This window comes from Leptosomus discolor, chromosome 1 (genome assembly GCF_034619465.1).
Source record: "Leptosomus discolor isolate bLepDis1 chromosome 1, bLepDis1.hap2, whole genome shotgun sequence".
Lineage (NCBI taxonomy): Eukaryota > Metazoa > Chordata > Aves > Leptosomiformes > Leptosomidae > Leptosomus > Leptosomus discolor.
Genome location: NC_141391.1, coordinates 75,631,196 through 75,657,736, shown reverse-complemented (window position 1 = coordinate 75,657,736; position 26,541 = coordinate 75,631,196). Strand labels below are relative to the sequence as shown.

General features: G+C 40.7%; 2 protein-coding genes across 2 annotated transcripts; one reads left to right on the top strand and one right to left on the bottom strand.

Annotated features, from left to right (window-relative positions):
- Positions 1-10,455, top strand: GTPBP6 (GTP binding protein 6). Its single transcript, XM_086463762.1, has 10 exons — positions 1-379; positions 2,171-2,308; positions 2,731-2,801; positions 4,389-4,519; positions 5,259-5,329; positions 5,766-5,924; positions 7,286-7,494; positions 8,879-9,027; positions 9,168-9,320; positions 9,790-10,455. Exons 1-10 carry the CDS (start codon positions 1-3, stop codon positions 9,929-9,931), a joined length of 1,602 nt encoding a protein of 533 aa, XP_086319888.1. The 3' UTR covers positions 9,932-10,455.
- Positions 10,456-12,282: 1,827 nt separating this feature from the next.
- Positions 12,283-26,322, bottom strand: PLCXD1 (phosphatidylinositol specific phospholipase C X domain containing 1). Its single transcript, XM_009952363.2, is given in 7 exon segments — positions 12,283-12,327; positions 12,329-12,582; positions 14,022-14,205; positions 17,859-18,014; positions 19,172-19,300; positions 22,612-22,748; positions 26,211-26,322. Coding segments are annotated over 7 exon segments (1,017 nt in total).
- Between the last annotated feature and the right edge of the window lie 219 nt (positions 26,323-26,541).

The window sequence follows — 26,541 nt, the reverse complement described above, 5'->3', positions numbered from 1 at the left end:
ATGGGGCCTGGCCGCTTCTCGCGGTCGCTCCTGCTGCGCTGCCAGCGGGCTGTGGCGGCTCTCGGCGCGGCCCGCTGCGCACCGTTGCCCGCCCGCCCTCTCAGCGCCGCCGCCGTTCGCCTGGCGGCTTCCCAGCGGCCGCCGGGCAGGGGCGAGCCGCCGCGGCCGGGCGGCGGAGGGCGGTGGAAGGGGGTGGTGGGCGCCGGCGGGGATGAGGAGGAGGAAGAAGAAGAGGATGAGGACGAGGATGAGGAGGACGAGGCCGAGGTGGAGGAGCTGCTGGGCCCCTCTCCGCTGGCCCTGGGGCCCGGCGCGCAGCGCCTGGCCGTGGTGCACCCGGCCGTCAAGTGGGGACCGAGGAAGTCGCCGCTCACCACGGGTGCGTGGCCGCGCCGGGGCCGGCGGAGCGGGCCGCTTAGCTCCCCTCGCCCCCCGCGCCGCGGAGCCGCTTAGCCCCCCCGGCGGAGACGGTTACTCCCCGCGCCGCGAAGCCGGCCGGCCAGCCGCGCCGCTTTCCGCCGCTCCTTTCCCGCGTCGCTTCTCGGTCCCCTCCTGCTGTAGGGCCCGCAGGGGTGCACGGAGGCAGTGAGTGCCGGTAGCGTGAAGCAGACCCGTTAATTACAGTGGTAAAACTGAAATGTTGTGCGGGTGAACTAGGGGAATACAAGCTCAGGTAGAAGGTCTGGGTCGCTGTGTTCTTCTTTGATGGCTTCTTAAACGGCAGTGTCCTTCGGCCTGAGAGTTGCCCAGCGGCTGCCTGAAGCAGGAATAATCTCCCATCCATAGAAGAGTGAAGTTGAGGTCTTGGGCAAGTCCTCTCACGAACTTAGGGAGTGCTTTTCTGCAGTTACTTAGCGATGCAGTCACTGCTAATTCCTCTGTAGGGGCCTTATTTAGCGTTGCTATTCTTGGCTTTCTCTCAGAAATCCTTGTAGTTAGCTAGTGTCTGTGCATTAATCATGCACAATTAAGATACACTATGAACCTGACGCTTCTCGAAACACTAGTTACAAAGTTGTAATAGAAAGGATTAAGTCTCTTATAAGCTAGCTTTTTATATAGAGACAGATTATATATGATACTTTATTATATGATGAATCTGTCTCATTTAGGTTTAGTAGTACTGCTAATTACAACAAATTGTCACACTGCAGAATAGTTTGTAACCTTTTCAGAATTTACATAGGCATTCCCATTTTACAACTGAAAAATAAATGAAATATGGAGGCACCTTTCTGTCCAGACATACGGAAGAATAGCAGTGATCCCTTTCCATTTATTTAGGGCCTCCAGATGAAGAGCCTGAAGTCTGAATAAATGTTTTGGAAAGAGTGTTGAAACACCACAGGTACAACAGGAAATCTGTGCGTTTTACAACAGCAACTAACAATATGAGGAGAAAGAGGATCATGATTATCTTTAAAAATATATTACCTTTTGGAGCAAGGTAACCTATTTAATATATAAATGAATCTTTAATATCTAGAGAAACTTGACAAATCTGTCACGAAACGAGGAACAGTTTGGCAAAACAAAACTGGACCTGCTGATCTGATGTACCCGTGTAGTCGTCATGATTTCACAAAGTCCTCAAAAAATCAGTGCTTTGCCTTGTAGATGTTTAAAAATAAAAAAAAAAATTTGAGTGATGAACCAGAATACAGAATTGGAATCTGCTGGTTGTAGCAAGTCATAAATCAGCATAGGTCCTTTATGAATAAATAGCAGTGAAGTTAGCAGCAGGATATGCCATGTTAGTAATTATTTAAATATTGCCACAAGACACCAAGGAATTAATCACATAGGTTTGTGCTCATCTGAAATAACAGAATTTATTTTCTAGCTGGTTACTCCTTTCACTTCTTGAGGCAGTTTGTTTGCTGACAATACAATTAAAAGTTCTCCTAAATCAACAACCATGGAAGTAATTTGTACTGACAGAAAGATGCTGTGTGTGATAAAATTGCATCAAACTAGAAATTTAATTACTCTGTTTAGAAGTAAGAAGTTTTGCTCCTTGTGCTACGGGTTAAAATAAATACCCTAGTAGAATTTCAGTGTAGCTTAGACTTTCTGTGTTCATGCACAAGCTGTAGTTACTGGAAATCTGAGCAAAGTTATGATGGTATATTACAATTTTTTTTCTCTTTTCTTTTTTGTGTTCCTAAAGCTGAATTACAAATTGCTGAAGCCATTGCTCTTGTAGATACCCTACAGAACTGGACAGTTTTAGATAAAATAATTATTCCTACAAAAAATCCTGACAAGAAGTTTATTTTTGGCAAAGGAAACTTCCAGGTTTTGACAGGTAAGGACCGAGATTTTTCAGCACTGCATAGTTCTAAATGGAAGGCTTCTGCAGCTGAACTGTTTAAGGATAGGTGTGAAAGCTGAAGAGAGGGAGAATTTTATTTATGCAGGTTTGAAAACAAACTTCAAAGAATTTTTTTAAGGTTACAAAGCAACACAATAGAAATAACCTGTGCTCACTGAAAATGTGTGAGGCGAATTAATCCCTACGTTTATGTGCTTGACACAGGTGAAACTGGCAGCTGTTCTTGACATAGTACTGAATTAGTGCAATTACAACTGTTCTGTGAACAAAGAGTATGGTGCCATTTGGTATTTTATGAACGTTCTGCTCAGTGTAAAATAATTTTGTATTCTGTATATTTTAAAAAGAGAATTGTCTTTTAACACTGTGTTTTGCAACGATTATCCATCTTTTAGAAAAGATTAAAAAATTGCCCCATGTGACAGCTGTCTTCTTGAATGTGGAAAGAATATCTTCACTAACAAAGGTAATTAAATATAATATCAAATCATATTCTTTACATCAGTATTGTTCAGAAGCTATCAATGCTATGAGAAGTAGGGTCAGTTACGACTTTGAATTTGCAAACGGTAGTATGTGAAGCCGCCTGGACTGAGCTTTGCTGAAAGGAAACTTAATTCCTGTTACATTTGTCCTGTTATATGTTGATATTTCCAGCTCTCGTGCATGAAATTTTCCAGCAGCCTAATAGCCATTTAGAGTATAGACTGTGCTCCAGTGTTTGCCACTGGCCCTACTTAAAACATTGGGAAAGTTACTCAGGGTCTTTTTCACAAAATGGAGGTGGTAACTCAGCTTTTGTTATGAAGAGTGTCAACATTTTGGATTAGCTACATGCACAAGTTTCTATACCTATATGGATAGTGTATTTATTTTCCTGTAGTTCTGCGGATGCTCTATTGTATTTTGAATACGAGGTGTAAATTCAGAGCAAGCTTATATCTGAATGGTTCAAATATTTAAGGTTTCATTCCTAACCCTTGAAAATAAACTGTACTTGAAGTGGATGGATTGCATTGAGGGGAGAAGCATGCTTCACCTAAAACACCAGCAATAAAACAGCTGGTGCATGAACTATAGATGCTCTTTGACATGTTTAGGCAAACTGAAATAAATACTTCTTTAGTTTTTTGCATGTACAGCATCATGCAGGGCGTAAAGTGCATGCAGACTGCAAGCAAACATTAATGCTTTGCTGGTAGTTTTGAATGCGTTCCCTGATTATAAAATGAACAGAGTTGGTAAATATCTCTAATGGATAGTGATCTCAAGCACTTCAATTTATTGATGAAATGGAACTTGAAAATGTTTCATTTCAATTTCCTAGTTTTTATTCTCTAATTTATAGTATGATTTCTTTTAGTACAGGATTTTCTAAAAAGAATTTGGCAAATCTAGATTTTAGGAACAGTTTAACAGGGTTGATTTACGAAAGCATTTGAGAACATGTGTAAAACACAAGCATTCTAGATTTTAGAGATGGCAGAGAGGAACTACTACATACTTTAAGTGTCTTTTGCTGAATTAGAGCAAGGATGGGGGTTTTTGTTTGGGTTTTGGTTGGTTGGGGGTTTTTAAGTATTTCGTGAAAGGCTGGTTATGAAATAATTTTCCTGCCTTCTTCTCTTTCTAATTTTTTTTTTAAAATTTGTGTAATCTGTTTTCTTTCCCTGTTATCCCTATCGTTTCCCATTCCAGCATTTCATAATTATTTTTTAGAAAGACTTAACCACTGAGATTCTTGATTGTGAGATATGCTGTAAGAGCTGTTGTCAGAATCCATTAAAGGCAGCAGAAGGATTCTCGCTGAATTTGATGGGTCTAGACATAAAGTTCTGCCTTCTAAACTCTCTTTGTCACCTTTCTTCGTGGTCAACCAAATTTTGCCTTTGCATGCTCGTAATCATTGCCCAGCCATTGAAATGGAATCCTGAGATCCTCTGAGTTCAAGTGTCCGTCAGCTACCTGAAACTGTAGCGCTGTGTAGGAATTGATCTGCTGATACTGTGGGGGACAGAAAACATCGAGGTTATTTTTTCTTACATGGCTAAAGAAAGAACTAGAAGATGCCTGGGGCGTGAAAGTTTTTGACAGATACACAGTTGTACTTCACATTTTTCGTTGTAATGCCCGGACAAAAGAAGCAAAACTTCAGATAGCGTTGGCTGAAATTCCACTTCTCAGGTACCTCGAGCTGTGCAAATCACATACCGATATTTACACATTTTAGTAACTGTTTCTTTACAGTAAAAAAATGATAATACTGTACTGTAGAGAAAAATGACGTTGTTTCAGTACTTGCATAGAATGCTCAATGATTGATTATAGAGCATAGAAATATTTGCTGTAATGTCATTGTTTCAAGCTTCTGCAGTGCTGACAGGCAAAACCAGAAAGTGTTCAAGAAATAATCTTACAAAATACATTTCTTATTAAAAGATCCCAGTTCTTTCTAATGTGGAAGATGGAGTGCAAGAACATGTAGGAATTGGATGTGTGTATCCAGTGTATAATACTGATGGATTTAATAAGGAAGGCTATAAACAAGGAAGATTAAAGGCACTAATTTGTATCTGAATTTTCCACATTTCTATGTTATGTGGCTGGCATAAAAATATTTGTACATGGCAGTTGGTGTGAGTTCTGTGGATGTATCAGGGGCATCTTTGGCTCTCTGAAATTTCAGAATAGCCATTATAATTTGCTAAGAGTTGCATGCTTTTTTCAAATCACAGTTGAGGAACCAGGAAACCTGGAATTTTTCACCAGGATTCTTGCCATGAACAGGTTTTACTTAGAGCTCTGTCATTTAGTGATTTTATTTGTACTAGTAGAATATCACTACTGCTTCACATTTGTTAGGCATTCTAGGATATCTTGATTAAAGAAAGTTGCTTCTAGTTAACTATTACTCCACTGCCAGGTCGAATCTGAAAAGTGAGGTGTCTCAGCTAGATCAGCAGGGAGGTGGATCGAGATACATCATGGGCTCAGGTAAAGTCTTAAATATTCTCATGAATTAGAGGATTTTTTTTTTCTCCATAGCCTTTAAACAAATTTAATTGCATCTTACTTTATTTGGAGGAGGCCAGGAGGAAAAACTGTTTGTGTTCTGCATCTAATTAAATGAATGTGCAAAAATTTATTGGAAAGTTTTTGTCCGTGCTGGCTCAGTAAATGGCCATGGACAGACGTGTTTGCTGCCATAGGGGTTTATTGTAAGTGTGCATGATTATTCTAGAGTGCTTAGCGTATGTTTTAATATTTATTTATCACTCTGACTTTTAGGCAAGAATATATAGTTTTAGTTGCTTATTTACAATTTCATATGCCCTAGTGCTAACTCACTTGATTTCCAAACGCACAACGTTACTTGGTTTACTGTTTCTCTCACAGACTATCCTGCCAGTCATTCATTTGTATCTCTCAGGTGAAACATTCATGGAGACACGGATTCGTATCTTGAAAGAAAAAGAACTTAAAATTAGGAATGCCCTGGAGAAACTAAGAAGAAAAAGGTCTTTACTTAGAACTCAGCGCAGAAAACGCGAGCTTCCGATTATTTCAGTAATGGGCTATACTAATTGTGGTAAGCAAAAACTCGTGAAATTGTAACACGAAAGAGCTTACATTATCTAATTAGAAACTGTAGCCAGAATCTTATTTCAGTGTGAACAGGCTTCATCTTTTAATAAGTTTTTAAATTGTGTATATGTCAATTAGGATATACTTAGGAAAGCAAATTATGCTTGTTGTAGTTAGATTTTTTTAATATTTTTTTTTTCCTTCCTCCAGTCTTGAAAACATGTTTTGGAGAAATGCCTAGTACCTATTTATATATAGTGCTGAACATCATACTGTTAGTCTCCCTTTATATGAATCTCTATTACTTGGTCAGGATGGGTAGAGAAGAGTACATGGATGTTTAGGTCATGGTGAAGGCTTGGGGCATTGGAGGAAAATGCAGGAGGGTTGGCAGCTGATCTGAGAAATGTGCTTACGAAGCAGTGTAGCTTTTCATTGATTGATGTATAGTGTTCTGGGATGTGTCCATAAGAGAATCTAAATAAACCTAAAGGGTTTTTTTTTGTGTTCTTTATTTATAGCTTACACAAGTGAATTCATACACAAGACATAAATAGACTTTCGACTAGACACTTTTTTCAGGTTATGTTATCTTAAGTCCATTTCATTTTCTTATTCAGCATCTTTATAAAACCAAACTTACCTTGCACTGATTTTGTTATTGGTTATATACTCAAAGATTCAGATTATACTGTATGTTTTTCTTAAATGTCATACTTCCATACTTTTAAAAGTGAAGATTCAACAAAATACATGTATTACAATTTTGTACACATAATTGAAATACTTTAACTAGGGTATATACTGAGCACTTTAGTTTAATGACTAAATTCCGTGAAATACTGGGTTAAATACTGAGTCTCTAGTATTATGTTCACAAGGAAACACCCAATAAAAGCATAAACCTAATAAGCTAGATATTATTAGTCCTTCTGTTTATTGTTTGATTAAACAAGTAAATATTGAATTGTTGTATTTGACAACAGAAGCACTGAGGAGTGTGTAAGTGTACGCTTCCTAATGCTGTCACGGTAGTGCTCTTCAGAGAGTCTTAGAGATGAGAGATGTGGGTAGGTTACTTTGTAGGTCAGTTCAGTCTTTGATCATCTTGTGATTTCACAGCATAGCTTCCAGATACTGCCTTAAATCCAATTCCAAGTTATAAAAGTTAAGACTGTCTTTGCATTTCCTAACATCATACAGGTAACTAATCCTAGACTAGATTTAAATTAGGGAAATAGATACAAAAAGATCTGTTACATCATACAACTCAGCTGAGCCTTGCAAATTAAATTCTTTCTTGAAACAAGCCTTTAAAATCTTGTCCTTTTTTTTTTTTTTTTTTTTTTTTTTTTTTTCAATTAGGAAAAACTACCTTGATCAAAGCCTTGACTGGGGAAGCCGGGCTTCAACCTAGACATCAGCTGTTTGCCACTCTTGATATTACAGCCCATGCTGGCTATCTGCCCTCACATATGACAGTTGTTTATGTTGACACCATTGGGTTTCTGACTGATCTTCCACATAATCTGGTTGAGTCCTTTTCAGCTACATTAGAAGAAGTGGCTTACTCAGTAAGTAGTTGACTATAAAATTTGAGAAATCAGATCAATTTCCTTTTAGATGATCCGCACCCCTTCAAAAAAGGGGAAGTTAATTGGCATGCTGTTCTTCATGAAGTATCTGGCTGACTGTAGTAGTCTCCTAAGATCATAAGGTAAATATTTTACCATAAGCCAATTTTCTTGTACTCGAAATTACACAGAACATATAGATAGGAAGAGATTTCAGAAAGGATTTATTTGGAGTATATGTGTCATTCTCCATGATACATAAACCAGATAAATCAGATTTTGCTGATTAAATATCTGAAAACCTAATCAGTGCATCTGAATAAGTTGAGGCTAGCTTTCTTGAGAGTTAAAAATGAAATAAAGCCTCTGGAATGATCTGGTTTTAACTTAAGGCTTCCTATAGCACTACAAGTGGGTGATTGTGATCTGATGCAGGCAGCGTGTAATAAACATAAATGTACTTTTCCAATCATTTTCTCATTAAGGTGAGTTTTCTGTGTTATAGCAAAGTGTAAAGCTGCATACACACAGACATTTAAAGGAAAAGCCTGTATCATCAAAGGTAATGAAATTCAGTGGTAGCCAGATGCCAGAATGCTTCTGAGGGTTAGACTTCACACGTAATAAGGCTCTCAAAAGCTGGCTGCAGCCATCCTGTTTGTCACTTATTCTGAAGTGTTAAATGAAAGGCAAGAAATTTGCTTCTCACTAATTTTCAGAAGTTTGAAGCAGTTGAAGCAAAGATGATGAAACATTTCGAATACAAATATTTAATTTGGTTGCTTGGTTTTTATCATGGCAAACATGATTGTGTTACATACTTGAAACTGATAACTTTTGTATAAAGCTTTCTAAGTGAAGCACCAGTAATAGTATCCTGGGAGCTAAGGGTAATCTTCTGCATTTTGAATGTAAAAATAGAATTACAACTTACATGGAGTTCCCCCTCCCCCATTTTTGAAGCAGCTTTTCAGCCATTACTCTTCTAAAACTTAGAGTTCACTCTCTCTTCTCCAGTATTTTTGAAGCCTTATTGTTACACGGCCTTGGCGTTGAAAAATCCCATCAGTTATTATTTGAAATCTGAATTTTGTAACTGGCTTGATTGACAGAGTTTGTTTCAAGGTTGTTGGAGGCGATTCATACTCACTGTGAAGTGAAAGACTAAGCTGCTATGGATTTTCTTCCTTCATGGTGCAAAACCCAGTATTGGTTTAATACTGTTTCAATGGTTCATTTTACAGTGCTAAGCTGCCAGTGTATTATCTAACGGATAGGAAAGTATCTTGTAAGAGTTAGCAATGCAAAACTAGTATAAAAACTCTGCAACCTGGTAACTGGTGTGCTTCATTAAGTAACTGTCTTGTATATTGATGCTTGCTAGGATCTGATAGTTCACGTGAGGGATATTACTCACCCAGAAACCGCCCTCCAGAAAGCAACCGTTCTGTCAGTTCTGAAGAATCTTAACCTTCCCAGCCATTTATTGGACTCAATGGTAGAAGTTCATAACAAAGTGGATTTGATAGAAAGGTAAGCAGGAGTGGCTTCTGTGGGAAGGTGCCAGTATAAAGTAACACAGTTAAATTGTCCATTTTGGACAATTGAAAACTTGGAATGTTTTCACAACCTAACCTTCATGAGCAAATGTGCTAGCAATTGTTACCTTTCAGGTATAGACCTACTGAAGAAAATGCTGTAGCCATTTCTGCTCTGCATGGACATGGTTTAGAAGAGCTGAAAGAAGAAATAGAGAAAAAAATTTTGACAGCAACAGGGAAGAAGATTCTGACAGTTAATGTCAACTTAGAGGGACCTCAGCTAAGGTAAATTATTTTGAATTGTAAGAAGCACTTGGAGAAATATGAAACTCTCACTCTTGTGTGTCTTAACATTTCTGAATCATATTATAGTGATTTTAATCTGCATTAAGAATTACAGGGATAATTATAAAAATTTTCTGACCTATTGAGAAAAAAATAACCCCATTAGATACCCAGGAGTCTGCTTCTCAAAGTGTCCTTCACAGAACACTGTGTGTTAGTGCAATAAAACATAGTTCCTGAAAGACCGTGCCACTGGTCCTGGTGCCAGATTTCTGATAAAAGCACAAATCCGAAAGATCTATGAAAACACTCTACCCTATTTCCAAACAGCAAATGAAAAGTTAAGTGAAGCACTCCATCTTTTCAGGTGTTAAATTACCTAGATGGGAACATGTTGCCCTAAAACAAAGATCACATTTTATGCAGTGAGTCATACCTCTCAGATGCTAACATGGTTTTACTTTTACAGTTGGCTCTATAAAGAAGCAACAGTTCAGGAAGTAGAAGTCCTGCCCGAAGATGGCACAGCCAGGGTGAAGGTGATAATCGGCAGCTCTGCTCTGGGCAGATACAAAAGCCTTTTTCCCAACAGTAAGATTTTTATGCCATGAAACTTCATCCTTTTCCAGGAAAAGAAACTCATTTCATTCAGAGGATGTGAAATAAAGTTAATGACCTGTTATCCTGGGTGTGGAAGAGGGTATTTCTTCCACAGTTGATGTTTTTCACACATTTTAGAAATGGATCCTGTTTCAGAAAACTTCTGTGTGGAAGCAATAAAAGCTTTGAGCTTCATTCTGTCAGGAAGTGCAAGAGCAGCACTATATTTTTAATGTTTAAACAGTTGTTGGCTATAAGCTGTGGACCTCAAACACACGGAAAGCACTGGATGGCATCTGAATTAACCTTCAGAAAAGTACCAAGTTTCTTATATCACATAAAGAAAGCTTTTTACCTCATTTTTCAAAATAAAATAATATTTCTTATAGTTAAGGTGTCTCAGATGGTCCTTGGCAAATGAAAGTTAGTGAACAAAATGATGTTGTCTGTATAAATAATACAGATAAATATGTATTCAAGCAAAATGCATGAACCTAAGTAAAATAACTGCTGTGCCTTATTGCAGTGAGGCAAAAAACCATAATTTGTATATTTAAGCAATAAATAAAAGTTAGCTGTGAACATCTTTTACCCATACAGTTTTCTCGCCTACAGTAATTTATCTACGATGCCAATTACTGTGTCTGTTCTTAGAGAAAACATCGAAGGTACAGCAAACCATGGATTTTGTGTGAAATTATTTCACAAAGAAAAAAAAACCCAAAATCTGATCCATTACTTGAGTTATGAATTACTGCTGGGAATCAATAAAACAATCAGTATCGCGGAAGACAGAAGCAAAACTATTTCAGTCCGTATTACACAGAGGTGAAGTTTTATTGAATAGAGTAACAAGCCACTTGAGGGTACAAAAGCTGATAGGCAGAAAACCATTCTGAGTATGTATAACATAGCACTTCATGCAGGTAGTGACTAAAAAAAATCAAAACTGAATGTGACTGCTCAGTATGAAGTACACAGGGGTAAGAACAAGGATAAAAAGCACTGTAAAAAAGCATTTAGAAAGTCTTTATAAACGGAATGTTTAGGTTTTTACTCCTACATACTCTGCAATTGCAAGAGATTGCATGAGGAGGTAGCATCTTGACCTTTCGTGCTGAGAAGTCTAGGGTGAGTTTGGTCTGATGGCAAGTAGCCGTTGATTAAAAACTTCTGCAAACATTAACATCCTGCCCGATATTCAAACCCAGCTTTTGCATATAAAGTGCATCTAAGAAGTGAGGTATATTGATGAAGTTGCATAGTGAACTTTATACAATGCCTGGTTTTGTTTTAGTCCCAATGCTTGCCATTTCTCCGACCTTCATGGCCATCTGTTATTGCACAGTTCGTTTAAAAAAATTAGAAAAATAGGATTAATATGCAATGGCAAACAGCATAAAACCCCTTCATTTTTACATAAGCAACAACTACTTATTGAGAGGAAAAATAATTATAGAGCTACTAAAATAGCTAAATAAAAGACTAGGTGTGAAACCCCAAATGAGCATGACAGAAGCCAAGAAACTACGTTTCTAGAGCAGTCTGAGTTTAGATAAGGAATTTGTTTTGTATGTGTTTATTTTCAAATGTAAGGTGTGTTTTGGCAACACCTAATATAACACGTTACCACAGACAAAACTGTCTAGGGGCCTAGTTTTGGTATCTTTATCACTGGAATGAGTGATAAAAAGAATAAATACACATTCAAATACACATACCTCTTATAAATCATAAAGAATTTTGTGGCTACCCCGTTGGTAAAGGGGCTCACAACTGATACTCCGCACACAACAACAGTACAGCTGCTTCTACATCTCCAGTGTTAATGATGTGTTGTCATGTCAAATGGGATTGTCAATACACTATCTTTGATATATCAAAAATATTTTTAAACTGTTTTTTTTGTATATTTAATGCAAACTGTGAAAACAGACAAGTCAGTTTCACACTGATATAAAAGACTGACATTGGGGTTGCAAATACTGCAGAATATCTTTACAATTATAAGAAAGAGATAATCTTGATCACAAAATAATTCCTGCAGCTACTGACATATTTCTCCTTCTTGCTCATATGTGAAATAAAATAAGATTAAGTTGTTGGGACTTAGAATATTGCCAACTGCTACGAAATCTAAGCACCTCCAAATAAATTACACTTATACCATAGTTCTCTAGAGAGTTCAGCAAGGTCTGCCTGCTCTCTTTGCTGTGAAAAAGCCTTGAAACCCTGATGATGTTGAGAGCATTTTTCGTACCGAGTCTTTAAAATATCCCTCACTTAAGTTAACTGGACCTTTACGGGATCCAGGGTGTTTAAACCAGGGCAGATTAAATGCAGACAAAGCCTTTACAGCTTGTCACAGAATAAGAAACTGAGAATGAAATGCTATTTGTTGCAGCCCCTTTACTCTGACAGTGTAATGGAGGATTAATTTTTCTGTTAAGTTCTATCACATCTTTGACAAAATCATCATTTCCTATAAAGTCTCCAGCAATTATGTTAATACATTCCTTTTTTGGTCCTGGATGCTGCTGCTTTATCCAGATTTTCAAGCATGGAAGACTCTGGAGTGTCATTTTCTTCAGTGATCCAAATGGGTGTGTGAGAATATAGCTTAAATTTTCAGTAAGGTTAATCCCCGCTACAAAGAATTTTTCTGGAAAAAAAAAAAAAATCAGAAGGCAACACATTAAACATTCCTTTGAGGAGAACAGAAACTGCTCGGCATTGCATTAACTCCAGATTTCGTTCCTCTGGGAATCATTAAAATACTAACTTCATACACTTTCTGTATTCTTTCATATCCCCAGAACTGTTTCAGTAGACTGTCTCCACTTGTTGCAACTGCATGCTGTAGCAAACAGGTACTGGACTCTCATTGAACCATTCCAGTTTAGCTAAATTTATCTAAATTATTCATTGCAGACTAAAGGTTCTCCATGAACCAGTCCTCCTTTGTAAATAACGTTTGTTTCTCTAAGGGTTGCTTCCAAATACTTAGCCTTCCCCCGTGATGGGTGGGAACACAGGGTGCACCTACATGAGTGTTTCCCTTTGGCTGGGGAGTGTGCTTTTGGAGCAGTTCTCCCCTTCGTCACCCCATGCGTTCACATCGCAGCGCTGCGTCAGAGGTTATGAGCTGGATTTCTTTCAGCTTAGACTACACCAGCGTGCTTGAGCGCTGCTATTTCCTGAGGTAGCTACAGCCTCCACACACCTTTCTTGTTGGGGTTTGGAGTGGGTCCAGCCGAGGGCCAAAAAAAAATGACCGGGGGGCTGGAGCACCTCCCCTGTGAGGACAGGCTGAGAGAGCTGGGGTTGTTCAGCCTGGAGAAGAGAAGGCTCCGGGGAGCCCTTATAGTGGCCTGCCAGTGCTTAAAGGGGGGCTACAGGAAAGGTGGGGGCAATCTTTTTAGCAAGGCCTGTTGCAATAGGACAAGGGGTAATGGTTTTTAAACTAAAAGAGGGCAGATTTAGATTAGATACAAGGAAGAAATTTTTTACACTGAGGGTGGTGAAACACTGGCACAGGCTGCCCAGAGAGGTGGTAGAAGCCTCATCCCTGGAAACATTCCAGGTCAGGTTGGACGGGGCTCTGAGCAACCTGCTCTAGCTAAAGATGTCCCTGCTCACTGCAGGGGGTTGGACTGGATGGCCTTTGAAGGTCCCTTCCAGCCCAACCCGTTCTGTGATTCTGTTCCATGCTTCTGTAACGTACTTCCCCCACCACCAGTGCTACCTAAAGCAGCGAACACAGGGCTGAGGAAGCAGTCTCCTACCCGTGAGACAGGCATGACAGCGCCAGCGAGCTGCTCTGTGCAGAGAGCTGCTTTTCCATGGGATCACACAAGTGAAGCAGCTACCGCAATTTACAGTCTACACATGTACATACACTGATGCGCGTACTTGTACCGCCGAGGACGAACAATGCACTCACCCATGGGTGGGCAGAGCACTCAGCAACATGGGTGCATCTCATGCACACAGGATGCACAAAGGGGTTACATCCTATAATGCTACGATCGCCCAACTTCCTATTTGTTTTGCATTGCTGTATGTGCCCCTTGTTTCCTCCGAGCGACAACCTGCGCCTACCTGGCCGGCCCATCCGCTTCATGTGCTCTAAATACTGGATAAGAGCACAAGTGGCAGTTTTGTTTCCCCACCAGTACGGGATCGCAGGCCACAGCTCACAGTGCTCCTCCGCTTCCACGTCCTCCTCATATGAGACTATAACCTGATGGCCACGCTGCCACATGGTCCTCAGTGTTGGCACCACCTAAGAGAAAGCGTGCCCAGGTTGAAGTTGACAACACAGCAGTGTTCCCAAAGTTCACATACTGACATGTGACATCACCTTGGTAGAGAGGCACAGATTCAGTTTAAATAAAGCTTTTAAGCGTACAGCCCAGTAGGTTGTTGGCTGGGTTACAAGCTACAGGGGCAACAGAAGGCTGGGAACTTCAGCAGGTTCTTCCTTTCCTTGAACAACTCAACGATGGTAAAGTACATATAACCATAGAATGGTTTGGGTTGGGAGGGACCTTAAAGATCACCTAGTTCCAACCCCCCTGCCGTCGGCAGGGACACCTTCCACCAGACCAGGTTGCTCAAAGCCCCATCCAGCCTGGCCTTGAACACTGCCAGGGAGGGGGCAGCCACAGCTTCTCTGGGCAACCTGTGCCAATGTCTCACCACCCTCACAGCAAAGAACTTCTTCCTTACATTTAATTTAAGTCTCCCCTCTTTCAGTTTGAAACCCTCGTCCTATCACTACCCTCCCTGACAAAAAAGTCCCTCCCCAGCCTTCCTACAGGCCCCCTTTAAGCACTGGCAGGCCGCTATAAGGTCCCCCCGGAGCCTTCTCTTCTCCAGGCTGAACAACCCCAACTCAAGGCCTTAACACCTATGCAACAGGAAACCATCCCCGTGTCAGCCCTTGTGCACATACCACTGCTGAAAATTTGTTGGGAGAGGAAGACACAGGCCATTTGGTGAAAGGAGGTAGGAGGGAGGCAAAGCCCCACACCCAGCTGTAGGAATACAGACACAGAGAAGCAGCAATAATTTTGGCAAATGCCCCACATTGATGGCTACAGTGACAAATCTGCATCAAAGAAAATTCAACTGCTTAAGACTTGGTAAGACTAAATGTAAGTCTTCAAGAGATATGTTAATTGCGATTTCTCCAACTAGAAAGTTTCTGAAATTGGGATGCTTCAGACGTTTTGAATTGAGAGAGGGGAAGACTTGAGTCAGAAACCTTCTCAGACAGACAGATGGGCTGAAACAGGTCTGTTAAATTCAAGTGTTTCAATATGAAATTTACATTTTCCAATCCTCAAGATAAAAGCCAAAGGCAGCTGAAAATGTGTTATGTAAATCTTTGAAGACAGCCAAGCGTTGAATGAAGATGGAAATCCCTCTTGCTTCATCCAAGAAAGAGAGAGTGCAAGCCCAAAGAAGGTCAGAAAATACTGCAAAATTAAGACATAAGCTACTCAAACTACAAAAATTTGCGGTTGACAGAAGCCTTTGCTTTTCTCCAGCTGCCTTTCTAAAGCTGGAACCTCTTAAAAATAAAAAAAAAAGGTGGTGGGATAAAAGCCAAAAAAAAGCTACCAGAAATGTGTACATGAGCACAGGTGCTTATTTCGCAAACAAAGCAGAAATGAAACTGTAGATGTCTAACAAGGGATTTTTAAACCCTAGTAATCTAGATCAAAGGAATACACCTTGAATAGTTAAGGCAATTAAAATTTTTAACACAGTGTAATGTTATCACGCTGTGGCCTGTGCTAGTACTACATACAGACCTCTACTTGGCAGTTGCTTTATAAAAACTTCGATGCTTACTTTTGTACAATGACAGAGTTGCAGTCTGGAAAGACAGTAGATACCAGACTATTTTAGAATAAGGGAGCAAGCACTTGGTTATTTGATGTTAAATCTGAATCAGTGATCCTGAAAAACCCCACAGCTACCTAACCTGCAACAGTATGACTTGCAAAAATAGTGAGATCCATTGTGCTGGTCACAGACCCCATAGAAATAAAGTCTTCCCACTTGAGGGAAGTACTTGGCTTCTCTCTTCCCCAGTGCACTTCCTCCCTCCCCATGGACACAACTCACAATGTTTTTCTTTCTTCAGTTCAGGTGATCTCAAACCACTCATTCGTCACTTTCGCTCAGTGAACTACCAGAAAGCAGCTTGCCCCTTCTGCAATTAACTTTTTTTCTTTTTAAGAGCTGGCCATGTGTCTGAAAGCAAATTTGACCGTCCTCTCCAGTATTGCTCTGCTCATCCACAACTTACACACTCAAGTTATTCGGGAAACAATAAAACAGTGTCTCTCAGGTCTTCAGTTATTCAGCTGAGGCCTGACTATTCAGGATCCCCTAGTTTTGCTGAGAATCATTCTATTTTAACTCTGCTGTACAAAATGCTTTGAAATGGTAATACTCATCCTTTACTGACACACCAGCTTCAAAGGCTGAACTGGAATCACAAACAGGGTCATCATTATCCTGTACCCTCACATCTCCAGAGAAAACGCTCTGTTCCTGTGCATCTTTGAAATGTTAATAATTTAACTACTAAAAGCTCCCACACCTTGTAAAAAGAGGAAGCTAAACATCTCAACTCCTAGAATTTAGAAATCAAATAATTTCTGATTATTTAATTTAAGACTTTTCTGGAGTTTGGGTGACTGAAAGCATATTAGGCTGGTTGGAAGGTCAGCTCCAGCTCATGTCCAGGAAAGAGAGTCAATGCCACCAGAAATGCACTGAGGGCAGAGATGCTATCCAAGAGGGACCACGACAGGCTGGAGACATGGTCTGATAGAAACATCACGGAGCTCAATAAAGACAAATGCAAAGTCCTGTGCCTGAATGGACTAACCCCATGCACGAGGACAGATTGGGGGCAGCTAGCTAGAAACCTGCTTTGCAGAAAAGGACCTGGATGTCCTAGTGGACACCAGGCTGAACATGAGCCAGCAGCATGCCCACGTGGCAAAAGTCAACAGCAACCTGGGCTGTATTAGTACAGGCACAGACAGCAAGTCAAGAGGAGGAGTTCTTCCTTTCTATTCAGCAGTTGTGGGGCTGCATCTCAAGTACTGTCTCCAGCTGGGGCTTCCCCAGTACAAAAAAAAAGTCATTGACATGCTGGACTGAGTCCAGCAGCATGCAACATGTAAGAACAGTCCAAGACAGCTGGGTCTTACTGCTGCTTGCAAATACCTGACAGGCAGATGTAGAGAAGACTCCTCAGATATGCATAGCAAAACGATGAAAGTCAGCAGACAAGTTACAGCAAGAGAGATTCTGATCAGGTAGATAAGGAAAACACATTCACTGTGAGATTGGTCAAATGTTGGATCGGGCTGCATAGAAAGTTGTGGAACCTCCATCCTCAGATTCAAGAATGGACGGGACACAGCCCAGTGTAACTTTGAAGTTGGTCCTGCTTTGTGTGGTAGGGTTGGACCAGATGACCTCTAGAGGTCACCTGCAACCTAAACTATTATAAGTAGCATTAAAATTCATTTCTAATTATTGCTGCGAAAAGGCAGTCAACAGATTCTTTAAATTCTATAAATATAGTATGGACTATATTTATAATGCACACACCTTTTCTTTTTTTAAAAAAAAAAAAACAACACAACAGGACAGTGGATGACAGTTGTGTCCCTACTATTGTTTGACATCTCAACAGACATGACAGTCAAATTCAATTCCCTCCTCCACACTGTGAGATGTAGGTTTGCTTTACCTCCTCAGTTTTATGAGGTAAAGACCTATCTCTGATGCACCAAGTGTTACTTTTCCTAGGTTAAAGTACAGTGAAAGTAGAATACATCTAAAAAATTGGAATCAAAATCTCACTTTAATATATCATTATTAAAAAAAGGATGTTGTACTTACATTTCTGGGACACAGTTTACACTGGAAAATCTCTTTTATACAGGCAATAAGAAAACAATGAAGTTTCTTGGTTAATCCATCAAAATTCCTGCAGGCTAAGATAACAACTTCCTTAGGATGAGTTTCCAACCACCTTGACACTTCCCACAGAATATCCTACAAGAGAGAGTCATGGCAACTTAGAAAATTCTCTATGCTATCCAGGGGAAAGGACATAAAACCAACAGAGCATTGACAGTGGGGTAGACTCACAATCACAACAGTGAAAATCAATGTAGATTTCTGGCGGAAGGCCATCTGAAAGCCCACAAGGTGGTCCAGAAAGATGCACCCCAGGAAAGCCTACTTTCTGCAGGTCTGTGCTGGTTTGCTTTGGATGTGGTTCTACACTTAACAGCTTTGTATTTTGGTAATATCCACGAATCTCCTACTGCTTAGAGGCAGGTTAGCAGTAAACCCATCTCCCCAAGCTTCTTTAAGGACAAACAATGTATTAGAGGCAAACTCAAAAACAGGAAGAAGTTCTGTGCTTGCTTAACATAACAGGACCCGTTTTCCCCATTTGTTATGGGCAATGACAACTTCTTGAAGACCACAGATAATTAGCAGGGTAGCCAGGCACTGCGTCTAACTGTTTACATGAGCATGGCAGTCACCATGAAATCTCAACGCATGAAGGGTTCAGACTCATGAGCATGGAAGTGAAGTTTAGCTAGTTAGCCTACAAAAAGCTGCATTAGCTGTCTGTGCCTGGCTGTACAGGTCCCAGCAAATGGAAAGAAGATGTAAACTACTCCACAGTGACAGAGCGCATGCAAAGAGCAACTCACAGTAGTTTCTTCACAGCAGTTGACAATAATTTGATCATGGGATCCAGATTTGAGACTCTGTCTTTCAGTGAAATACTTTTTCCTCAAAAAAAGTGTTTCTGTGATTGTATTAGGCTTTTAGTACCACTTTCTCTTTAATAACCTCTCTCCTTACTGGGGAAACTGCACTGCCTTGGGTAGCATGCTGGGACAACACAAGATAAACCCCAGAAACACCAGGCACTTGGTAGGGGCAGAGCAGTGGAGAGCAAGGCACTGCAACTCCGGTTTGAGGATGAGGAACTGATTGATGCTCTAGTCTCACTTGCAGCTGCTGAAACTAATTTCCAGTCCTGCTGATTTTCTCTAGTTTGAAGTCCTCACATTAGGAAAGCAAATAACCTACTCAGAAAACCTTGGGCCAGCATTTTCAGATTATGATGGCTCTTAAATGAAAGAAACAGCACTGTTTTTTAATAGCCATCCCAAAGGTAAGGACAATACCTTTACAGTAACGGTTGTGTAAACCATATGCACGAAGTACAAATTCATAGACGGATCGTTAGCCTTGTGGGCAATCCTGAAATCCAGATATCTAACTCCGGCCTCAAGTTGCTCCGTCACAGTCAGTACCTGAAAGGTGAAGAAGACAAAGGTCCTGAAAGCTTGAAAGAGATTTGTTTCTTTAGTTTAGAAAGCTGGAAAATGTGTACAAAGTTAGCCCTATGACATCTGTCCCAGGTCTTTCATCTTTAAAATGGCACTATATAGCACCAAGTGACAACTTCGAAGTATTTTACTCTTTGACAAGAGGGACCCAATTTCCCTGTGGCATAGACTGCAAGTACAGATTAGATTAATTTCAGACCTCTGCCCTTGTTGTGTTCCAAAAGTTAAAGACCCATTAACCCGTGCGTAAATACACGATCACTCTTCACAAGACTATACATATGAACAAAAATTGCAGGATCAGCACCTTAGAAGTGCTGTATTTATCTTATTAGATCAAAGACTTTACCATGGTTGTCTCCGCGGAGCTCGCTCATCCTCCACAGAAGGAAAAACAAAAAGAGAAAAAAGTACTGGCTATTGTTCTTTTTCAAGATAAAGTCTTAAAAAGTTTGGATTAACCTGTAGAAGTGCTACAAAACAGCAGTCCTTCTCTATTTCCACTTCCCTCAGAGCTCTTCTATCGGATTTGAGGGCTGAATGGAACAGGTAATAAAGCTGATTTTCTGGGGCAAAAAGTCCCAAATCATATGTCTCTTATCTATATCAAGGCTCTCTTTGCATAAGAAAATAGAATCAAGTTAATTAAATATGTTCAAACACTAATTTGTCTCAGTTCAACCTGCTATAGACAACACTTTCAGGTTTCAGAAAACATACACTGTACTGCTTTAAATCAGAAAGGATCCAACAAAAGCTAAATCAATACAAGGAGTTTCAGCTGAATAACCACACTTGTAGCTTTAGGGAGGAGACAGAGCTTAAGACAAGTGGCAGGGTGCTCACCCTGCCTAGCTTCAACCACCTAACTTTCTGTTCTTGGGACTGGAATTTAATCTCCCCAGGCTGTGCCTGAGCTGCAGGGCTGGGGAGCAGCCCAACCCCACACGCCCTGGGGTGCAGGTGGTGCGGTGGCTCTGGCCAACAGCTCCCTCTGTGCCTGCTTGGTCTCCACCAGGCTGGAGCACTTGAAGGAGCGATCCATGCCCAAGCCCCACCTTCGCTTGGAGCACGCTGGAGATGGGAGTGTATGTGGCTGTAGGTCATATATAACCTTTGTGGCCAGAAAGAGCACCAGATGAATAGCTGCTCTGAACTGCCCTTTGGATTAATTAATTTCTTTCTGTTGGCTGCACAGGAAAATGTGACAAATTAGACTCTCTAATTAGTCACTTGGGTTAGGATACTGAATTAGACAGTGTGAGCATTGCCCCCCAAGGGCAAAATTTAAGAACAAGCCTTGGGGAACATGCCGCTCAGCACCGCAATCTCACACCAGACATCCAGGGCATGGAGTGGAAGTCATACACCTGACATGAGCCATTGTACAGGAAAGATTTGGGCCTCTAGACTGACACTCATAACAGCCAGGGCTCAAGCCAGGCACCACCTCCTACGCACTGGGCCATCCAGGAACCTGTGGCTCCTATCATTGGTAGGGCTTCTTGATGTCTGTTCTCGCTACCAACAGGTGGAGTCAGCTCCTTGCAAAGACAGCTCAAGCACTGCAGAGCTAAGGAGGGGCAGGATTGCAGCTGTGTCTCTTTCCCATCAGCGCCAGCTGATCAGTGGGACTCACTTCCCACTCAGCACGCTGGGTTCAGACCAGAAAATGACTATAAAGATGTAAGAAGCTTGTTTGTCACCAACAGGGTCACTTCACTGGCCAGCAACTCACAAGTGAGGAGGTATCTAAATCTTTCACTGGCTTAAGTCCCAAAGCAAAAAACCAGCTCAACACGAGGCACTGTGCTAAGCAAGTGCCTTTCCACATCAACTCATCACTGCTGTTACATATTCAATATCTGGTAGTGTCTAAAACTCCAGTTTGCCAGGGCTGCTCAAATACAACAGAAGAAGCCTAGGTATAATTATTGACATTTACCAATTATTCAGTTTTAATTCACTAATAATTAAGTATTCCTTCAATATGAACAAAGGTGAAAAGGTTTTTGGTACCTCTTTGATGCCAGGAAAATCTGTTCTTTAGAAAATTCTTAAAAAGCTTTAGCTTAAACCATGATCCCAAATTTTGTCTTTAATATACGTTTGCAAGGAACAAAGAGATAACTACCAGCTTAATATTTAGACATTTAAAAAAATTAACTAAACCTTACATGAGGGATCACACCTTCATTCTCTTAATCTTTATGGAAAAAAAATTCCCTTCAACAAGATTTTTGTTTCTGCTTCTGGATGGAATACTTAGACAATACAGATGGGGAAAACAACTAACATCTCACACAACAGTAATAGTAAAAATGACAGGCATTATCTTCTGAACAGAGTGCAAGACAAAAAATTCTTTCAGTTATAGTAATATTAAATGTTATTTATAACAATAAAAACATGTGAAAAAGAAAATGAGTTTCTAGTACCAAGTGGTCAGCTTTAAGCAACCTCTTTGTCTATGTATCATCCCTGCCTCAGCTACATGCTTTTTCCCCACAAAAGATCTGGTATGTATGGTACCTATCTCATACCCCAGGGTGCTGGTTTTGGCTGGAATAGAGTTAATTTTCTTCACAGTAGCTAGCGTGGGGCTGTGGTTTGGATTTGCGTGGAAAACAGCACTGATAACACAGGGGTGTTTCAGTCACTGCTGAGCAGGGCTCGCACAGAGCCAAGGCCTTGTCTGCTTCTCACCCTATCCCACCAGCAAGGAGGCTGGGAGGGCACAAGGAGCTGGGAGGGGACACAGCTGGGACAGCTGACCAGAGGGATGTCCCATACCATATGACATTGTGCTCAGCATATAAAGCTGGGGGAAGAAGAAGGAAGGGGGGGACGTTTGGAGTGATGGCGTTTGTCTTCCCAGGTCACCGTTACATGCATGACTCCTGCTGTCCTGGAGATGGTTGAACCCCTGCCTGCTGATGGGGAGTGGTGAATCAATCCCTTGTCTTGTTTTGCTTGCAAGCACAGCTTTTGCTTTACCTATTAAACTGTCTTTATCTCAACCCATGAGTTTTCTCACTTTTACCCTTCCAATTCTCTCCCCGATCCCATCGGGGGGAGTGAGACAACGGCTTGGTGGTGCTTACTTGCCGGCTGGGTTCAAACCACGATACCTGCGCAGGGTATCTCATGAAAGCACAGATTTCTGGGCAGCAAGCTGTTGTTTCATTGTGCACAAGAGCGCTTGACCACTCTCAGCACTTCAGCCCAAGCTTCAGCTTTTCCCAGGCATGACAAGAATGCTAAACAACAGTTACCTGTGTTGTAGACCACTTCATGATAATGGGGTGCACAATGCAGGGCATACATTTGTTTAAAAACTTCACCAGCTTGGACTCATTGCCACTAACAGCAGAGTTTTTATCCAAGCAGTACGTCATAGTGTCGTGACTCCCTGTAGAATATAAAAATAAATGTCAGAAAATGTAGTTTCTTAACCACCCAAGACCACAATACATGGTTATATTGTGTGCACACATCTGATATGCCACTCCATTTCCAAATCACACACCTATATTTCCTGACAACCTATGTAGTTATGGCAAAAATGTGGGCTCTTCCACAGAGGTTGCTCACCTGACATTAATGAGCTTAGTGTAAAATCCTCCTGAAGGGAAGGGATCAAGACTTTTCAACAAAGCAGTCCCCATCTAAACTACAAATATTTGTTGTTTGCCTCAAACCACAACAAAATGGCCTGTTTCAAATGGCATCTTCCACTGAAATAAATGTCTTGATGTGAAAACCCACTTTTTTCAGGGAATAAATAGCCAAAGGCTGAATTTATCTAGAATTTGTCCTCTTTTCAGAGTTGTCCAAATGCAGGATTTCGTACTCCAATCCCATCATCTCTGCACAGGAAAGCATGACTGAAAGCAGAAATTCATCTTCTTATACCTTTGACTGGACCAACTCCTAACTCAGCACTTAGAAACTTTTACATCTTAAATATCGAGTAAAAATGCCCTGAACTAAACACCCACGTCCCCTGCAAAATCAGCGCAAAAGGTGGGCACTTGAAGATTTCAGAGGCAAATCCAAGTCTAAGTTTACATGTAATAGATGAACAAGATCCACCTTTTATGGACTCAAAAATTATCTGACTGTCTCCAGCACAGGGAATTACATAGGGGCAGGCTAAGCATCAGAGCCAAGCACAGCCTGCCTAAATATTTGACTTCTTTGAAGTCTTAATAAATCTGACACATCTCTTGCATCAGGTTTAGGTGAAACTTTGTTGCAACTCACAATTTCTTCAGGACAGGCAACCAGCGATTTTGCTAGCTCTTTCTGTTCCATTATTTCTTCTAATTTTATAAAGCATCAATAACAAAAGCTAACAACTCAGTGAAGTGACTTGCTGGGACCTTTACAGAGTATCTGCAAGGAATTTGCATATCATTTTGGTTTTTAATTCTTCTGTCAAACAAATTGTTCACTGGTGCTAGGAACTGCCTTCTTGAACAGTCAATCTTAACTGCTGCCAATGGCAATATTTCTAGTAGCCAAAGAAAAAGGACAAGATTATATTTGAAATAGAGAAAATTCCTTGAAACTGTCAATAATAATGTCCCACTCAATTTTTTCACCTTTTAAAACTGGGTTTCCATCTATCTTCCTGCTTTAAACACCCAAACAAAGGTCATTGCAGATGGAAGACTGATAATGAAGGCATGCCATGAAAGAAGTTTGTCTTACAAGGTGTAAGTCAGACCATTAAATACCCACGGACCAAATCCAAGTCTGAAAGAAGTGAACAGGATTCCATCAATGGGCATTTCTCTTGATGATCTTAGAGGTCTTTTCCAACCTTAATGATTCTATGATCTACTGATGCCAATCAGCAAACAGATAGAAGCCTTCCAGCCAGGAGTCTTCTTGTAATGTCAGTGAGTTACAGTAATGAAAGGAAGATGAGTATATCCATGACACAACAAATATGATGCAAAGATAGTGAGCTAGCACCAAACCAGGAAGCACCAGAGCTTGAAGCAACATCTCCCCAGCAGCACTATGCTGGACCTGGTGCAAATACAACACTAATTACTGAGACTTGCCTCTGTCTCCTCGTCATGCTTTCAGAATGCACTGTCTCACATTTCTGGCATGCCTTGTTGGCTTCTCTATCTGAGATAAGCTTCCACTTCCAAACTGGGCTTCCCCCAGTCATTGCTCCCTCTGAAAACCTGCTGGAGCTGTCTTGACCTGGCTGATCTTGATCTGTTTTTGTTCTGGCCTGGGCTAGACCAGTTTTGTAGGTCAGCTGGACAGCCACCAAAATCTTCCAAGCTAATAGCCTGCAGTGCTCTGTAAACGTCCTCCAGCGTTTGCTGAAATGGGCTTGTCTTCATCTATTCTTTACTTCACGCCTGTTCTCCATGCAGGCATATTCACAAGAAGAACAGACACTCACAAGAATAACAAGGTCACCGTTAGGAGAAGAGTCAGGAAGTCAAAGGCACACGTGAGCAGGTTGTCAGCTTTCTACAATGTCCAAGAAACACCACTGTGAAAGCTTTTTAGGAACAACGTGGTCCTCTCCCACCAAAAAAAAAAATAATCACTGAGCATGCTACTGACTTTTTGAAGGATTTTTGCAAAAGGAACAAAAAAGAAAAAAAAAAAAAGAGAAGAATATTACCGTCTTTCTTCTGTCGTAAGACAGATTATCTCTTGACGGTTAAATAAGAAATCTAGAATTTTTTTGTAACATCTGTCTTGAGGTCCTCTCACATAGGCTTTATCCAAAACAAAGGTGTGCTTGTTTTGAAGTTAACATCAATTTAAATTACATATCCAAGAAGACACTATGAAATAAGTTTCTGGGTTTCAATTTTAATCGAAACTCCACACTCCTTTAGCTCATGAAGGGCAGGGAAAAAAAAAAAAATGAATCCACCACAGTTCTTGGGTCCTCCCAGGGCTTCACCCACTGAAGACAAGACTTGACTTTTCCCATTATCTCTAAACATACATCTTTGCTAAAGTTAACCTACGATCCTGTAGCCTACATAAAACATCCATCTACGTGCTGTGCTGCTTTCCACCCAAACTACCTGTCGCATCTGCAGGTGTGAGAGAAAACACTGGCTAGACTTTTCTTTAGTATCATTTTTGTGATGGAGGCAAAGGGAATCACTCAAGAGCTGACAGTCCTCCAGTGCCTCCCCATGCTCCAGTGAAAACAGGTTTTCCTGTAACTTCTTTAGACAAAATGAGTAGCAGAGAGAAGTAATAATTTGACCAAAGAAAGGCTGATGATACAAAGGCCTGAATTTAGTACCAATGAGGACATCAGCTACAGTGCAGCTCTATTTACCCATAATAGGATAAATCCAGTTTTTGTAAGCAGGGTCATGCGGAAAAGGCACACTCTACATTAATAAAGATGTACGTTAATTAAAAGTCTCCATCCTCCTTTTTTCATACCTTCACAGCCTCTTTCAAACAGTATAAAGAATCAAATCAATAAGGTAAAATGTTATTTCTCTCCTTTTGGAACCATTTTTTAATGTATTATGTAGGAAAATCTCACCTTTGCCCTGATAAACAAATACTCAGATTATTAACACTGATCTGACACGATGATGCACAAGGATTGCAAAAAAAGTCCCTCTTTCTTTCCTTCCCTCAAAAAATAAAGCATCATTTTTTCACCCTCCCCTCCAAGAAACCCCAAATATTACAGACTAAAAGTATTCACGTGCATTCACATGTCATACAAACTCTCCCCCATACCCTTCTCCCTCCCACACACTAATAATAAACATAGCCACCCTGAAATGGGACAAACAGGATGTTCCAATACGTAAACGACATGCTAACAAAACAGCGGAGAACAAAAGTTAATCTTTACCTGGAAGAGCTAAGTTATAGAGTGGAATATCCCAGAGCTTCTCTGGTAATCGTGACATCCATTGACCATTTTCATGGCACATATGAATGGAGGTTTGCAAAGGGCCTTCCATGAGTGCCTGCTCTATGCCTTCATAGGGTGTTCTGGGAGGGAAAAAGAAAAGAAAAAGAATAAACCATGCTCTATACTGTGGTTGAATTCATGCCACCGTACCTTCGCAGAATGGATTTATACATGCTATAAAACGTCAACCCTTCTCTCAAGCAGTTGCAGCAAAATGTCAAGAGCTTCTCAGCCACAATATGCACTGGTTTTGATAGCATTGTCTCCC

Bases quoted from the DNA above. Each gene is read 5' to 3' on its own strand.
- GTPBP6 (XM_086463762.1), top strand. From the start codon at position 1: ATGGGGCCTGGCCGCTTCTCGCGGTCGCTCCTGCTGCGCTGCCAGCGG. The intron at 2,309-2,730 runs GTAAGGACCGAG...TCCATCTTTTAG, and splicing joins AAACTTCCAGGTTTTGACAG to AAAAGATTAAAAAATTGCCC. The intron at 2,802-4,388 runs GTAATTAAATAT...ACATGGCTAAAG, and splicing joins GAATATCTTCACTAACAAAG to AAAGAACTAGAAGATGCCTG.